Below are 18,377 nucleotides of genomic sequence, written 5' to 3'. Positions count from 1 at the left end.
CAAGTGAGCACTGACAGATGTCTGTAAGGGAGAGCCTGTGCTCTGGGAGCGCCCATGGTCCTGCTGGTGTAGCTGTCTACACATACCTGGTGTTCCCAGGCGGGCTTGTGCAATGGTGAGTTTCTCATGGGGGGCTTGGCACTGACAGCTTGTTTCATCTGCAAATGGAGCAGGTGCCGTCAGAGTCTGGAAGGAGGAAAAAACACAAAGTAAATTTGTTTTCTCCATCAAGTAGCTAAAAAAGAACCATTTAACTGTGGCAGGATGCTGTAACCAGCCTTAATGTTGGTTTGTTCTCTGAGGACTTTTGGTTTTCGGTCACCCCTAAGCATACACAATTCACACAAGGTAAAATGATGAGGAAAATAAATATTTCCAAACATATAATGCAACCTAATCCTTTGTTGAGAAGCTTAAGCATTTTTGAGGTGGGTGCAGGTACATAATTTTTCTGTTTGCAGAACAAAGTCAGGTCTGACGGCCGAAGCAGCTTAATCCTTGGTTTGGTCTCAATGACTCCAAAGGCCCGAGATGTAAAATGTATTCTGCTACCTGCAAACAATAGGTGGAAAAACTAACTGGGATTTAGAAAGCTGCAAATGAGCCATTTCTTCACAAGCACCAGTTCCGTCCACTGATAACAGCACAGGTAACTGGGACTACAGGTTGTTTTGTTGTGTCTTTAATCAGAATCTTGTATAATTTTGAGAAGCCATTCAAAATAAAGGCAAGAATGCAACCAGAAGTCCCACCTAACTAGAGCTAACTGAGTTGCAACTCCTTTCTCTGGTCTGACACATACTGTAATGGTACTAAAACGCTCTGTGATCAGAGCACCACAAGGGTACTTGCTCTGAAGAGCTTATAACCTAAAGATAAAAGAGAGAGAGCGAGGATGTGTGAAGAATGATGTGGCATTATCTGTCAGGAAACTTGATTACAGAAATTGTATTTTCTGCCCATGCCTATGTAGGAAGTTATCAGTGATCAGGACCTTAGATATTTATTATCTGCCATGTGGTCTGATATGAAAAAACATGTTTCTACTGCTCTTGGCTTGAAATCTTTACGAAATCATAGTTGAGTTTTGGTTTGCTTTGGTTTTGTGAGATGAGGTGGTGGTTGAGACAAGCCGAAGGAAACCTACCACTTACTTTGCCGCCCCCATGCTTAGCTGGGACCTTGCAGATGTGGCTTGGTTGGGTTTTGACAGTGACCACTTGTGTGATGTACAGCTGTCATACCAATTTGAGCACCCATGGTCAATTGTAACAGAATCTCTCTTCCCCTTTACACTTTTTTTCAACTTTTAGATGCTGAATGCTTAATCACTGAGTATCTATTTTCTTTAGGATCCCTGAGACACTTTAAGACATGTCATGCCTAATTGCTGCTGACCTCTGGGCTCACTGGCTTGTTGCATGGAAAGCTCAGAGGACAGTGGTAAAACAGCAACAAAGACTTAAGAGATTCATATCCAGCTCCTTCTGCTGATTTAGTATTAATTTTGTTAATCAAAAGCACTAAAATTGTATGTAGATTTCTTTGGTTTTCCTTCCATTTTTCTTTCCCTTTTTTTTCCATAATCTCAAATGTTGCAGGAAATCATCATCATTAGTATCTTAGTGATGAAAGTCACAGCATTTCTGCACAGACAAGGTTAAAAATGGAGAAACTATGACCAAGTCCAAGTTTCTGTCTGGGTTTCATGGATGGGAACTGCTCATTGGGCCACCCACGCTGCACAGTGTAGAACATTGCACATAATCATACCATGCCAGCTCCTTCCTTTATTTTCTAAATACTGTCTTTTTGCTTCTGGCTTTGCGATCACTGTGTGCTAACCTGTCTTTTTATCTCCACGCAAGGTCAAGTTACACGGCAGCTCATACAGCCTGGTTCCCGCTGGGATAAAAAGGAAGGCAGAAATCTTAAAACAATAATGGCTATGGTCTGAGGCCTACAACTGGTAATCAGATCCTAGCTTGGCAGAGGCTGTTTCCTTGGGGATTATTTGAAGAAAATAGGCTTGGTTTGCAGGAAGATATCTCTTTTTCCCCCCAGGCAAACAGAATGGTGCTTTTCATCAATGCAAACACCTTTGCAACACCAAGATTTTTCATTCGGTCTCTGCTCAATAGAGAACAACCTCTATTAGCTTCCCATTGGTCCCGCTTTTGTAAATGCTTATCATTAAAGCTCACTTTACAGCCAAGGGCTTAGATCCAGACCTGTCAATATTCCCATTAATCTGTGACCTCTCAGTCACTGGATATGAAAATACATTAAATACAATAGATTAAAATCAGCAATATTTTATCAAAGCCACATAGAGAAATGCATAAATACCATGTGCCAACAGATCAAGGGAAATACAGAAAAAGCTTCCCAATGATTACCCAATACTATTTTGTTTTATATGGCCTTGAAAAAATGTCGCTGAGCTTAAAAAATCATCTTATGAATGCAGTAAGATGAGACCATTTGGTTTGTATATAAGAGCATAAGATAAAATATTCAAGAAATTATTAAAAAACAGAAATAATGTATCAGACTTATTTCAATTTGTATATTATTACTTGTATTCTTTCCAGTTTCTTGTCAGTAATAACTAGAATTGGGAGAAGAGAGCAAGTAATTTATATAGCAGCTTTTTCATTTTGGTTAATCCATTAAAATACTTTTACAAGTTTGCTATAGTTTTCCCAATAATCAGATAGTTAGACAAAGACCATGGAAGTATACTTCTTTCTCTGACAGATTTGCCTTCATTATGTTCTAGGCATTTACATTTTATGATTAGTCAAGCAAGTCAATTTAGCCTTGTATTTTGGACCAAGATAAGCTTCCACGATCTGCATCATCCCGTAGCAGGTTGCTCTACAGCCTAAGTGTGAGTTCAGGGATGAATTATCTCATTTTGTTTGTTCAGCACCTGCCGCCTCCTTGTATTATTTGATGTTCTTGTATTGGATGCTTCAGTAAATTCATCTGTAGACACCTATTCCCTGCCTCTCTCTTTTCTTCCCTCAGTCATGTTTTCTAGGCTGAAGAGCTTACCTCATTTATTTGTTTCTTGTGTGGAAGCTGGTCCACAACTCTAATTATTTTTGTTGCACTTCTCTGTTAACTGCAAGGTGGTTTATACAGCGTTCGAACTGATAACTCTTCCAGTTTCTAGAGCTTTAACAGACAGGAACAGAAAATTATTTACATGATGCTCACACTTTACAGTTATCTTTGGTGACAGAAGCACCTTACACCTGGTGTCAGCAGGGAGACCTTACTTTCATATAAGCAGTCCAAATGCCACATCGTTACTGTATTACTATGTGCTGTCTAGAGAAGGCCTATTAGATGTCATAAATGGAGAAGTCACTGTAATATTAGGACTTGTGAGTGAATTTACTTCAGAAGATATTAAAAAAACTCTTGCAATCCAAGTCCTATTTTCTGGGAATGAAGACACTGCATTCAATTACAATTAAATTCACTTCCTAAAAATGAGTGCATGCTAAAACATCATAGCCAGTAACCCTTGCATATCAGAAGCCATTCATTCTATGGCAAGTTTAAATAGTGTCTTGCTTAAGTTCTCACAAATTTGCGGAACAACTGAACGATGCTCAGTAAACTTCGGGACATTAAAAGAGGGTAAGTAGGTAAAGGGGAGCTTCCTAGCAAACGCCTCACACCTCCATTTGCACTCAGTAACATCTTTGTAACCCCTGACTACATTTAATGAGACAGTAGCCCAGAGAGTATAGTATGGTAGGCAGCCCTGAGCTGGTTCTGTGGCTGGGATACTTTATGAAGAAACTCTACATGACAGCTAGAAGCAGCTTATTTTCAGGTGTGTCTTGATGCTGCCTTTTTATTATCACTCTTCACAGTCTCCCAGGCTGCTATAGCCATTAGCTACATTAGCCATTAGCTGCTAGTCAGCAGATAAACATTCATAGGTTATGTTTCCAATGGATTAAAAGGAAAGTGCTTAGTGATTTGTAGAGGGAAGGGAGACATACCACTGAAATAACAGGTCAAAAGCACAAATACCTCCACACCCTCTCTTTTGTTTACAGCCTGTAATAGGAAATAGTTGTGTCAGTGTTTGCTTGGTTTCTGTACGTTTGGCTGTTGGGTTGTTTTTTTCACACACCAGCAAGGAAGACGGAAATATTTTTTTTTAATGGGCAAATGTAGACCCATCTATGCCATAGTGCATCCACCATATAACTCTGCCTGCAGTGTAACTGCATGCAACATGTGCTAACGGAAGGAGCTACTTTCTTCTTTTTTTTGTTTTGATTTGCATAGCTACGCTACCCTCCTCACTACATGACATAGACAAAAATGCTGTCCTCTTCATAGAGAGAATAGTTGTACTGTCATCTAATATTTTGTCATCAGCAAAGGTCTAAGAAAATGTCAGATCTTGAACCAGTACAGCTACACAGGCAAAACTTGGTAGAGCAGGCTGGGCCTGTGCTTACAAAACAATTAAGCTGGCAGGCAAATTCTATGGGAGGTCTGATGCTGTAATCTCCTTTTATCTCAGAGGCAGTATTTAAAACAGAGAACTGATTTCACCAGTATGAATCACGTGGGTAAGATCTACTCATATGAAGAAAGATTATTTTGGGAGCCTGCTCCTGATGTTGGCAAACAATAATTACAGAGCAGGAAACACTGACATCAGTTTTAAGGAACATTTAAGAGAAAAACACTATCAGAACTTTTGAGAAGTAAAAATACATGCTGAGCTTCTGAAGTATGAATACCCTTTGCAAGTGGAAAGATCATGTTAAGGACTACCAGGGTCTTCTCTTAGAGGGTCAGGGAGTGAACACTCTGAAAATGAAAATCATGTTGTCCCATGTACTACCTTTAGTAACCTTGGCCCAAACAGGTAAACTTATGAGCAATTCAGTTATAATTGAATGTTATTGGTGGGTGCCTCCAGGTAAACTTTTCACAAACACTTCCAATATTAATGCATGTATCAAAAGAAAATCTAGCCTGTTCTCCCACAGTTCTGCTGACTCAGGGAGGTGGATGTGAACTAAAAATAGGGCAAACTAACCTAATAAGAACAATAACTTAAAAAAGATAAATCTGTTTGCAAGCATTCCAAATTGCCTTATTCTCAGTTGCTTCTTCTGGGCTTTATCTTCAATCAAATATACTTTGCTCCTCATTAGTATTAAGTCAGTAACGATTAAGTGCAAGATGCAATTACAAATTGAAGATGTAATAGAAGAAAAGCAGCTTCCACTGCCTTCTTAAGAAGCACAATGATGTATATATGTGCAGATTCATAGATCATGAAACTGGAACAACTATTACATAATCTAGTCTCATATTTGCAAAAGGCCAACGAATTTCATGACAAGATTCCTGCGTGACAGCCATGACTTTTGACTGAACTGGAACATGTTATTTAGAAAATAAAATCCATCCTAGAGGCAGGACAGGCCCCAAGTCAAGCAGAGCTCAAGTGAAAGAACTGCCGCCGAAGCATCTCGATCCCCATGAACACTAGCTGGAAAAGAAATGTGACCCTCAGCAGCTTACCCACCTGAGCCCGCTCCCCTGGCACAGCTGGAAGCAAACCCAGGTAGGACCCATTGAAAGAACAAACTGCAGCTGAGGCAGCGTGCAGCCTCTAAGCCTTGATGTCCTCCTGTCCTGATGGCTGGAGGCTCAGCGAAGCTGTCAGATGTTCTGGCACTGAGGAGGGATATGCAGTATTTCAGGATAAAGAAGTATGCGGCTCCTTCAACAGGGCACTGGTTAGCGAGCAGCAGACTGGGGGCACCACCGCAAAATGAAGACATTGCAATGGGACTGCAGAGCCAAACTGGCCATAGTGCATTTGCAATTCAAAACAGAATGGCAGGTGCTTGCTGGCCCATGACTGATGCTGAGGGTTGGCCATGGTCAACAGACCAAAAATGTGTAACCACTGCTCTAATGACACTCTGTGTTTTATTGATCAATCCAGAAACTGGAGATAACATCAGTTCATATGTTTTGGATTTCTACTAACCAATTCTTTTTCACTTGTACATTACTGTACACTCCTGATGTATGGCTAAAAGGACCTAGCCTCAGCTTTAACATAGACAAGGGTTAATCTACTGAAATCAACTGAGTTACAGCTAAGCTATTGGGTGAATTTGGTCCAGAATTCAATCTCTACTTCTGCTTCTACATAAAGATACTTAACGTCTATCAATTATTGCATGTCAGATGTAGGACAGCATCGTGTATAAACCATTACTCTAAATAAAGCACAAAAACCCCATTTTTCCCCCTGCACAGGAGGCACATACTCTCTGCAGCTCCCCAGCTGGCAGGCAGAAGCACCCTGGGAAGAACTACTTTCCCATAGGGAGAGCACTGGGCTTCTCTACCAGATCCCTGATTCATCCAGTGCCTTTCACAAGAGCTCTTCACCTTATGCCATCTGTCTATGTGTGCGTAGGAAAGGAAAGCAGATTACATGGAAACAAAGGTATAAGCACATATTGGGATAGACAGTTCTGGCTGCACTGAGTGTCTGTGCATGATGGTGCAGTTGTAGTGTGTGGTTATACACTACGCTACACGTACTTCTTGCCTGTATAGTTAGTATTTGGCTCCTAATTCTGTATTTCTTTTGCTCCACATTCATGTATGTGTTGGGTTTCTTTTTACATTTTATATATATGTTACGTTATATGGTGTTTACGTTTTTGAAGAAAGGGCAGACAAAATCTATTTAAATGGTCTTCCACTCCTTTTTAAAGATATAATACAAACCTTCATAGCAACGACAACAGCAGTTTAAGAAATTGGTAGTATTCTCCTAATAAAAGCTGCTTCTAAAATACCATTGCATATATGCATTTACAAGCAAGGAATGCAATACATACAATGTAATGCTTTCTCCCTGTGTTTGTGTCATTTGTGAATCCTGCAAAAATATCTGTAGTTCTGTATATCTGATGAATACGTATTGCAACAAGTTTTTGCAGACTAAGATATTTCAGACCGTATACCAGTTGCATGTCCTCTGATATAGTAAAGGGAAACCACAGCAGATTCTTGGTGTCTGCTTGCGATTATTTATTTTTTTTAAAGTGCGACAAAGATTGCTACACGTCCCCAGGCACAAACTACATTTGGCATGTTTTTATGGGTTTGTCCTTTCATGTAGTAGCCAACATTTATGGAAGTGAAAATTAATCCAGAGCAAAACCCAAACTTGTAAAGGATCAAAAATATATTTGGTCAAATAAAGTAATTTTGACTTCCTTAAATGTAAGGCTATTTACATATATATTTATGCTTAGTTCCGCATTGAAGTAAACAGATGGCAGATCCCCTAAGTCGTAACATCACGTGAGAGAGAAACAGATGCATGGGACACTTTTTAACCACAATAAAAACCCACAATAAAAAATTCATCATTAGCTCCTCCAATTAAAATTGCATATACCTTTCAGTGATACAGGACAGAGAGATAACGAAGATCTATGGAAGCTCATGGAAAAAAAAAAAAATCTGAAGTAATTCTAAGGGTTGCATCAGACCCTCTCAAAACACCGTTTGCAAATATGAAGGGAGTAAGGCATCCAGGGATGAAAATACAGGAATTCAAGGCATGCACACTTTTCTCACAATTATTTAAAATTTTGTGCCCAGCATTTCATTGCTTAACAGCAGCAACAAAGAAACTGTCTAAAGGAGCCTAGTGCTCCCTTAAACCATTATACATCTCCAGTGAGTGAAAGTACTAAAATGTTCTCCTCTACCCTTCAATAAAAAAGGAAAGGTGTTTTCCAAATGTACTTGAATAATTTGAAAATTCATGTACTCAGATTTCTTCTAAAAAATCAATAAAATAAACAAAATGGCTAAGGCAGATGATGATACCTAAAATGATGTGAGAGTTGTGATCTTCAACTGCTTCTGATTCTCCAAAGTACTGTAGATTCAGTGGCCCCAAGATTTTTATACCTAATTCCTAAGGAACTGTAAAAGTCTGTAGCCTCTGAATCTCAAGAGACAGCAGTAGAAGTAAATCCAGGCTTGGGAGCAGGCACTGGGCTTGCCAGGGTGAACCTCAGATGGCCCTGATGCTTAATAGTGCCTTCGCAGAACCTGTTTTATCTGCCATAAAGATAGGTCCTAAGTCTTCAGCTAGTCTGTCCTTGTAATGGTGATGCTAAGCAGAGAAAACTAGTTGGGTACTTCCACACAGGGACCCGGGGCCACTTCCTGCACAGGCAAATGGGATCTGGCCACAGCTCGAGCTGCCTGAGAACAGGCGTCTGACGGTAGCACGGATGTCATGTAACCATGATCTTGGGAACAGCCTGGTATTCTTGGGATCGCATTGCCAAGGACAGAGCAGACCCAGCAAAAACCACCCACTTGCTTCTTTACGTCATCTTGAAGATAGATTCACTTTAAATTAATGAAAACTGCTGCTTAATTCCTGCGTGGCACTCTACCCACCAACATACCCGTAAGGACAGGCCAAACCAACCACCTACCTGCCTACTCCCCCTCCTCCCCTGTAGCTCACCTTGGCTAAATCAGGTGGTTTTCTGCCTCTCGGTTTTTTTAAGGTTCCTTGAGTTGTGCCCAACTTTCCTTGTGTTGCAGAAGAGCCTGTATTCCTGATTCAGGCTCAATCTCACATTAGACTCAAAGCACAAGGAGGTAGGTACAGCAATGGAAACGTACGTTTCATCGCCCTGGATTCCGTTAGCTGACCTAACCCTAAGGACTTCAGCCAGTTTTGAAAATAAAACATTGGTACCCAAGTCCCAACAGTACTTTCCCAGATGCTCCCACTGAGGCCTGCATTGGATGACAGAAACATGAAATACAAGGAAAAGAAGCTTGCAGTGTGTTCAAGGGAAAGATGAGACCAAGCAGTAGGTTTTAAAGTTTTCAAGTAAGTTTCGATGTGTATTTGGTTTTGCTTTATCTGCAGCACTGTCCTCATAAATTGCCATTGTTTCCTTTTATGAAAGACACTATCTGGAATGACCTTCCTGAACGAAGTGTGTTGAAATGCGTTTGTTTCTTTCAAGGTGAGGACTGGTAATTCTCAAGGTGCACATCGATCCTTCAAGGAGCTGCCCACATGTGGAACCAAAGTCTTGTGGGACCAAAGTGAAACTCTTGATCCCAAGGGACATAAATAATTTTTTTTTTAAAAGGCAAATAATTTCACAAGGCTTTGTACTTACTCTTTGGTATTTCCTCTTATGGTACCTCTGCCACCCAGTTAAACTAAGAGCTTGCCTCACTTACGGGCCTTTTTAGTACCGATGCACGCAGGCAAACCCTGACACTGTGACTCCCAGGCTGAGATCCACAGCCCAGCAATGCTTTGCAGCTTGCTGAAAGTTATCCAGGGGCAACTGCCATACCTTGAATGTGCAGCATGATACGACTGGCAGTGACGTTTATCCCATTTAAAACAATGAAGGCCCCCAAGACCAAACCATGGGTATCCTAGGGTTAAAGTAGGAGAAGCAACGCTCACTTAAAAAAATGGATGGGAAAGTGGTAGATGAGAAAGTGGTCTAAACCAGCAGTTCGCTCCAGACAAGAAATGGATAAATGCAAAACTATACAAACCAGGATTGGAGAAACACTATTTGTGGGATTCTTTTCTTGACTAACAAAACTGCTAAACACACCAGCACGAATAAAGCCTGCAACTGTAATTGGTTTGTTTTTCTGTTGTGCATTAAGGCTGAGGTACTTGTGTCACTCAGAGAGAGATTTTCCCGGCATTCAGATACGTGGAAGTTAAGAAAGTAAAGAAGGCAAAGATTGAGTGAGGGATGGGCCATGGGAATTGACTGAAGCACGATGGCTCATCAATGTTCTAGTCAGTTAAGAAAACCCAAAGAGTGTCTTGGGAAAAAATTAATGGCAATTTATATCACAACAGTACTAGGCACTCCAAAAACATCAGGTTTCAATACACATTGAAACTTACCTGAGAATTGCCTTCAATGTCCCCTGTTTTCCTGCTCTTGGAAGGATACAGGGGTTTTCTTTAGTCCTACTGTGACACTTCCTGCCAAGCTAGCAGACTCCATAGCCTAAAATCAGAGGATCTAGTGGCAGATATCCATTAAAAATATTCACAGTTTTAAGGCTTTAAATAAGTAATTCCTGTTTAAATGAAAAGGACGCCAACTGTTTCAGAAAAGAACTAACCCCCTTTCCATCTTCTAAAATTTGAACTGATTCTGAAGTTATATTTCTTTTCTTAACAAAAATTGCTTCCTAAGAATGGGCCTATATTAAGAACTTGAAAGCCCAGATAATTAATTTTAGAGATGCATAATAACCAATGAACGGTATCAAAAACTCATCTGTAAATATCACAGACTTCACTTGCCACAAGTTACATCATTCTGAGGTAGCAAAGCCATCCTGGGGTACCATCCTGAGGTTCAGCATAATAAAATGATACTAAAATGTTAACTGAGACACCCTCTTTCATTTATATTAACGAAGTACGTGCCTTGGTTACTGGCCCACCCCTGTATATGCTGCCTTCAAAGGAGTGGGATCAGAGAAAGTACTGAAGATCTTAAAGATCTTATAGGAACTTGATATCCATGTTACTGGATCATCCGTCAAGGGGCAATTCACTTTAGCTCTTCAGGACACCAGCTCTGAATTCTTCTTACTTAAGACATACTTGACTGTGCTTGCTTGTATCACTCCTTGTGGCCCTAACAAGTACGGTGTCTTGCATTGTATTTCACCAGGCAATTTTTTTTTGCCTGAAGATAACATAGATCTGCTGTCTGACAAAATATCACTGTATAAGCACACACTTTCCATAAATGTTTATTCAAAATGTCTCCATTGTCCATTATTGGTACTCAGAAAGATCTAAAACATCATAATGAATTCCTGTTTTATTCGTGTACTCTAGCTGTCACCTTAATTTCCACAGAAATTATACTGGAATGCACGATACTGTAAATACTGGCATCATATTGTCACTTCTTTCTTTAAAATCTTTTAAAATGTCAGACTACATGGAGTAATATATTCAAACGGATTGTTATATCTGAGCTTTTGACAGAGAAATCTTAAGACAGCCTGTACGAACACACTGCAGTAACAACACGTGAGCTAACTTTCCCTATTAAAACAGCTCCAAAAGCCTTCCATGAACAAACTAACAGTCTTCTTTAAAGTTGATTCTAATTATAACACTATCAAGTAGAAAACATTAATTTAGGTCAGCTCCAAAGACTGTTGCTATTTCTTGTCATATCAGAACAATGTCTCAACTACAGCATTGAATTTAATTACTGAAGTTTGATGTTTAAATATGTTTTAATTAGGACTGTGACTGAATTCTGGTGTTAAATGATCTAATTTCCAGTACTAAACTGTTGCATCCATCATGCACTTTCACACATTGGCACTGTCTCTGCATTTCTGCGTGTACATATATGTATCGTTACTATTATTTCTCTACTGCCTTGCCAATGGTGCATACCATGTTGGGGAAAGGAGTGCCCATTCCTGATGGGAATAATAAAAGGTTCAAATAAGAAGTAAGGAAACAGTCCAATTATTTGAAATTAGTATGTGAAAAAAAAGGGCAGCTCTCAGATTCTTACTCCTGGGGTACAGCAGCCTTGTAAAGCTGCCTGCACGAGCTGAAGGAGCCTTCCCTCACCTTTAACCAAAGGCCACCAAAGGACTTTATTTTTACCATCACCTTCCTGGCTCTCCTTCATCCTCCTGCCCCCCCCAACCGCAGCTCCCCACGACTCTCTGCCTTACACCTCCCGAAGCGAACAGGAAACTCCTCACGGGGCTCTTAAGCCGAGAAACGGGGGTCTGAGCACTCCTGGGTGCACTGACCCTGCCGGGGCTGGCCTGGGGGCTCGCCCGGGCCCGGGCGGGTGGCTGCGGGGGGGAGGCGGCTGCCGGCCGGGCCGGACGCGCCGCTGGGCCGGGGCCGCCGCGCGGGGCCCGGCCACCGGGACCGGCTGCCGGGACCGGCCGCCTGCTCCTCCGAGCGCACGCCGCTCCTCCGCACTCGTTACTGAAGACGCGCAGCTTTTTTTCTCGGAATGGGGCTTTACCGAGTCACACGCCCCCCGTTACCTGAGCCGAAACCGCGGCTTCGTGCGCCGGCACTTTCCCGGATGCGGCAGGCCGTGCCACAGCGCTTCCCAAAGGCTCCCTCATTCGCCATGGGCTCAGGGGGATATTTTTTTTTTTTTTTTTTGATTTTAAAGAAGGGACCAGAAATTCTGCCCGGCTGTCACTGTGCTCCCCCAAGTCCCCGCAGCAAGGCCAGCCCGGGCGGGACCCGCACCCGAAGCGCGGGCACAGGCCCCCCCAGCAGCCCTCGCTTTGCTTTCCCCGCGGGGGCGCGGCCCCACACAAAGGGACCTGCCCTAAAACGGCGCTGGCCTCTCCCTCTTCTCTCCCTCGCCCCCCCTCCACGCACTCGCCCCCCGCCCCGCAGCGCCCGGGGAGGCTGGGGCGGGAGGGCCGAGGTGTGGCCGGGCCCCCGCCCGGGGCCGGGCCCGACTCACCAGGCGCGGCTGGGGGCAGGTGTGCTCCAGCTCCTCCATGGCCTCCGAGCGCCGCGCCTCAGAGGGGGATTTCGGGATACCTGTTTCTGACTCAGCATCGGGCGCGAGCACTGGCATGGCCGGCGCCAGCCTCGCCAGCCTCGCCCGCCGCCGCCGCCCGGGCCCGCCCGGCGCGGGGCTCCGCCGTCACGCGCGTGCCCGCCCCGCGGGGGGTCTCCCCGGGAGCCGCCCGGGGGCACGGCCGCCGCGCGTCGCCATGGCAACCGGGCGCCCTCCTCTGCGCCGCCCCGCCCTCCTCCCTCCGCGCGGGGGACGCCGCCGCGCTCATTTGCATTCGGCCTCCTCGTTGGCTGCCGCCCCGCCGCGGACCCCGCCAGGGACCCCGCCGGCTCCCGGGCGGCCCCGGCCCCCCCGGGGCTTCCCCCGCCCCCCCCGGGCGCCTGCTAAAGTCCGCCGGGACCGCGTCTCCCCGCGCCGCCCCGGGGCGGGGTGCGCCCTCCCGAGCGCGGGCAGGCCCGGCGTAGCGCCACGCACCGCGGCGTGAGCATTTGGGGGGGGGAGGCAGAGCCGCCCCGTGAGCCGCCCTGGCGTGGCTCCCCCCGCGCAGCCAGGCCAAGGAGCCGCTGCAGCGCCCGCCTCCCGCCGGCCCCGGTCGGCCTCGGGAACTCCCTCACGGCGACCGGCGGTGCGGTTTGACTCGTTCCAAACCGACCGCGGTGGCGGGGAGGGGCGGGGGAGGGGGCGGCGCGGGCGGGAGCGCGCGGTGCTGAACGGACAGCTCCCGCCCGCCGCGCCCGGCCGCGCGCGCCGCCCGCGCCGCACTGCCCCCTGCTGGGCGGCGGCGGCCCCCGGGGGGGCGGCGGCCCCGGGGGCGGGAGGGGAGCGGCCGCCTGCTCCCCCCGCTCCGGGCAGGAACAAGGTGCTGGGAGCGGCTTTTCGGAGTGTAGGGCTGAAATGCCTGAGCGCTGCCGCGGGTTACGGGGTTTTCAGTTAGTGACGTCAAAAGAATCCAGGGGACGGGGGTGCGTTTCTTTCCGAAATACATCCTCACTTCGACTGGGTTGAGTTTCTAGGCAATGCTGCTGGGAATCTGTGGTGCTAAGGAAATAAAGTGGCTTTTTATGGTATGAAACAGTTTTGGTAAAAATGCCGTTCTCTTCTGCCAGGAGATGGATAAAAGGACGTGGTCGCAGCGGTAGCAGCTCTGTCTCAATGCGGCGAAACGTTTCCATCACAGCCAAGTATGTGACAGCGTTCCCAGGCCCTTAGCGAGGAACCTGGCTAGTGCCAGCCCAGGAGTCAGAGCCACATCTTCAGCCGTGCTGCGCGGCTGCTTCACCACACGCAGCTGTGGCTTCCACGCTGCTGAAGTGAAATGCCCAGCTCCCTTAAACAGCATGAGAACATGACCAAGATAATATAAAGCCAGCACTTTTTAGAATGGACAGACTCCATTGGCTATTATTAACCTTGATGGATTTGTTAAAGTGGATTCCAGTAGTACTTAGCTGCGGTGGGCACTGTGGGAGTTGTTTTTAAAAATCAGAGTTCATCAAGGGACACAAACATTTAAGGCCATCCAAAGCCGTGAGGAGTCCCCCTGTACTCTGCACTGGTGAGGCCACACCTGGAGTATTGTGTCCAGTTTTGGGCACACCTCAATATGAGAGACATATCGAGGTGCTGGAGCGAGTGCAGAGGAGGGCAATGAAGCTGGTGAAGGGCCTGGAGAACAAATCCTATGAGGAGCGATTGAGGGAGCTGGGACTGTTCAGTTTGAGGAAGAGAAGGCTGAGGGGAGACCTCATCACTCTCTACAGCTACCTGACAGGACATTGTAGAGAGGTTGGTGCTGGTCTCTTCTCACAGGTGATTAGTGACAGAACAAGAGGGAATGGCTTTAAACTGCAACAGGGGAGGTTCAGACTGGACATTAGGAAAAAAATTTTCACAGAAAGAGTGGTCAGACAGTGGAATAGGCTGCCCAGGGAGGTGGTGGAGTCACCATCCCTGGATGTGTTTAAGGGTCGTTTAGATGAGATGTTGGGGGATATGGTGTAGGGGAGAACTTTGTAGAGTAGGGCTGATGGTTGGACTCGATGATCCCAAGGGTCTTTTCCAACCTGAATGATTCTGTGATTCTGTGAGTTACAAGAGGATTGTGCTTCAGGGTCATTCCCTAGAACTTGAGAGCTTAACTTCAAATGTCTTCTCTTTTGCACATCTTCAGGGGGAGGCCAAGTGCAATACAAACAAAATATATAAGCTGAGTGAAAGGGAAAGGGGTAGGTCAGTGAAGAAGAGGAGATGAGAAAGAAAGTAGAAGGAAAGAGAATGTGAAAAGACAATGTGAAAAGAAAGAATGAAACAGCAGTCAAGAAAAAAGGAAAATACATGCCAAAAGAGGTGACTGAGCAAGGAGAACAGGTAGCCAAACTAAATCTCACAGCTGAACATTATTCGTATAACTAAGTTCCTTTATCAGTTATTCTGCGAGGACTACTCACACACTATGGAAAGCATGTTCAAATGAAATGATTAAACCATGATTAATGCAGCAGTCTGCCTGAAATTTGTAGCTCATTTTCTTAGGAAAAATATTTGCGGGAATGTTATGCTGCTAGAAGAGTATTTGGACAGGATAGCCGAGCAGTGTTAGGACTAGAGCAGGCAGAGAGAGCTGGTAGCCCTTTTATAAACCCAACCACATAGGCCAGCTCTTAAGAGACCACTGCCAGTGAGCTGAAGGAGTAGCACTGGGTATGGACGTACCCGGGGTCAGGTGCGTGGGAACAGAGATGAATGGGAAATGGACTGGATGATTACCAATAAACTGGAAATGTAAATTCCCTTGTCTTTTATTTATTTTGAGCATGAAAGGGTGAATTTCAATCTTTGCTTTCATGCTGAGAGTTTGCTATTGACTCCGGCTGCATTTTGATTTGAGAGAAGTTTTTCCATATACATATAGCATTAAAGAATGATGTCTCTCTTGCAGTAGTGTTATCACCTGTCTAAGTTGTGGCAGAATTTCAAAGTGGAAGTGGGATGCTTTTCTTGCTGTTTATTTCATTTCCACCTCTGGGAAATACTTTATAATTTTTTTTCCCTTCTGTTTGGACAGCATGATTAAGAAATGTTGTGTACCTCATTAATAGAGAGAGAGTTGAAATAACAGCAGAGAGAAGGTTGTGGGGTCTGTCATGTCTATCCAAATGGAATTTGTCACAGGCCAGCCATCTTGGCTGTGATGATCTTAGTCAACATACCAGATACTTTGAATAAGTTATCCTAAATTGTGTCTTCTTCTAACTGTGGGGGCAATATGGGCTTTCAAAAGGCTGGAGTGTGTCTTCTTTATTCTCTAAAATAAATAAATAAAAACTAGATTTGACTGGAGAAGCTCAGCAGATGGTCTTCCGTAAATCCTTACAAATCAGCCAAGTTATAAAAGAACAGTGGAACAAGAGTGATGGGTGGGAAGGTTCCTGTATCTAATTTCTTTTATGTAACCAAATATCCTGCACCAGGCTGAGTATGGTCTCCTGGGTATCCTCCTGCCATTCCTTCAGAATTAACAGGGACATATAGCCACTGCCTTTAATGACTGAGCTCTTGGCAACAGCTGCTTGAGCTTCAATAGACATCTGATGCATAAAAATCATGTCCCAGGGTGCATAAATTAACATTACATGCAAACAAGCCAGGAAACACTGATCCCATTTCTCTTAAAACTAGTTCCAAGGTCTGAATTGAATAGACAGGAAACAGGGAAAAATCTTAGCCCTTAGGACAGTTCTGTCCGTGGGGCTTTTTCTATATGGAATTTCAGTTTGCAATTAGTTCTCAAAGTATGAAAAGTATAAATAAATAATATGCTTAGGTGTTACATTTAAATCCTCTCCTTCTTCAAACTCAAAGTATTATCCCTCTCTGAGCTTCATGGGCAGCTGAACATTACAGAGACAAATATTCTGTGGAGATTCTTCCATATCTTCAAGCCCTAATTTTTAAATATCTCTCTGCTTTTCTTTTTTTTTTTTTTTACCTTTTTCTATTTAGCCATCCATATTTTTTAAATCTTTTAGTGGAGCACTGATCAGTGCCCACAACTGTTAACTAGACAAACTTCAGTTCCTTGTAGAAACCAGCACCTATAAAACCTCTGTCATGCTTTCACTATATTACGCATGTTAAACTGATTCTAGCAGACTAGCACTGGTAGGCCAACATGGCTGAAATCTGAACATGAATTAATGTGTCCACTTCCCCATCTTTTCCCTATATTTGATGGACTGAGATAAGCAAGAAGCTTACTGCATCAAACTTACTACATCCAGGTTCATAGCTATGCTGTTTAGCGTACACTAATTGCATCCTTATCTTAAGGCAAAATTCCTAGAAGGAGCAACCTGTACTTGGAAATTGTGAATAAACCCATTAAAGACCTCAAACTGCTTGAGCAGGGAAAAGATATGCATTTCACAACTACTTAACAAGGAGCGCTTTCTGCTCCTTCTAATGGTAAAGCAGTGATACAGCCCGCTGTCTGCTGAAGAGTATAATGATTTACATCCAAGCCACTTCCTAACAAGGTATTTTGGCTTAGCTGCTCACAGCTGTCCAGAGATCTTACTACTACAGACAAGTCTGTGAATACTCAACAAAGTCTCCAGGCTAAGAACCACAACATTTGCTTTATTAAAGCAAATATACTCCATTATTCTGATGTCCTTTGTGAAAACAGGGACTGGAATACATTGCAGCCCTTGGAGAATATCATCAAGTGTCTGAAGTGCCTCAGTGGATCTCAAGCACCAGTTAGCACAGCAGAAGTTGTACTTAAAATGGTTTTCACATAAGAGAGGCTGCAAGAGCCTTCTGACTTATAACCAAGTCATAACAAAGAGAAATAGACCCTCATGTAATTTCTGTTCAAAAGTCAGCAGAAAACTATGGAAAACCAGGGACTGGTATGGTTAAATAGTGTTTGACTTCAAAGCCAAACACCTACAGAAAACATCATAGAATAAATTATTGACTAACAGATGAGCTGAACTTTGCTGCAATGTATATATTTTGGATCCTGAAGGTTCTAATGACTGTCAACTGCAAGACTTTATAAGATGGAGGAATGGCTTATGTCTGGAGCAGATTAGTTAAAATACTATAGTTCTATGTATGTAAATGTGTATCTGTCTATCTATTCTATATATTCTAGACATGCTAGCATTGTTAGCCAAAAAATAGCAGAAAAAGATACCTTATTGCTGAGACAATCAATTAGTTAAATCACATATGTTTAGACTGAGGTTAAAATCTCACAATGGTAGATATTTTTTCCCCTGCATAGGTGGGAAAAAAAAGGGAGAGAATGAAAGGTATGAATTAAACTACACCCTATGGATTTTCATCACCTCCAACACCATTGCTTTGCTGCTTCCACGGAATGTTGCCTGATATTGTAGCTTTAATTCATTTTTAAGTTGTAGTTTGTAGGAATATAACCGAAGATTGGTGAGAAGGATTGTAAACGCTCTCAAGTGATTTGCAGCTGGGATGTCGAAAACCACATATATCATACTAATTGTTGTTTAGTTTTGTGTGCTCGATAGGTAAAACATCTGCATTTAGATAACACAGGCCTGTGATAGACTCAGAGGCACCTTATCTAACATGCTTGAGATTCCTGCCCTGCAGTGGGGAAGATCCAAGCACAGTGGAAAACTACGCCTGTGAACATCCCTGATATACAGGTGAAAGCAGCTTGTTTGAGATCTTTTC

The 18,377-nt window shown here is 43.9% G+C and overlaps 1 protein-coding gene across 2 annotated transcripts in view; it reads right to left on the bottom strand.

The window, feature by feature from the left end:
- PCYT1B (phosphate cytidylyltransferase 1B, choline) overlaps window positions 1–18,377 on the bottom strand; it is a 47,641-nt gene that overhangs the window by 20,059 nt on the left and 9,205 nt on the right. The window contains exons 1-2 of one of the 2 annotated variants that reach the window (XM_074814615.1): window positions 12,594–12,789; window positions 87–186 (exon numbers count right to left, since the gene is read on the bottom strand). In XM_074814615.1, the coding sequence (XP_074670716.1) occupies window positions 87–186; window positions 12,594–12,710 (217 nt within the window). In that variant the 5' untranslated portion in view covers window positions 12,711–12,789. Of the gene's footprint in view, window positions 1–86; window positions 187–12,593; window positions 12,790–18,377 lie in introns of those variants that run through there. The other variant, XM_074814614.1, reaches the window with a different exon arrangement.

The sequence above is a fragment of the Strix aluco genome, chromosome 2, assembly GCF_031877795.1.
Source record: "Strix aluco isolate bStrAlu1 chromosome 2, bStrAlu1.hap1, whole genome shotgun sequence".
Lineage (NCBI taxonomy): Eukaryota > Metazoa > Chordata > Aves > Strigiformes > Strigidae > Strix > Strix aluco.
This window is presented reverse-complemented; position numbering and strand designations above follow the sequence as displayed.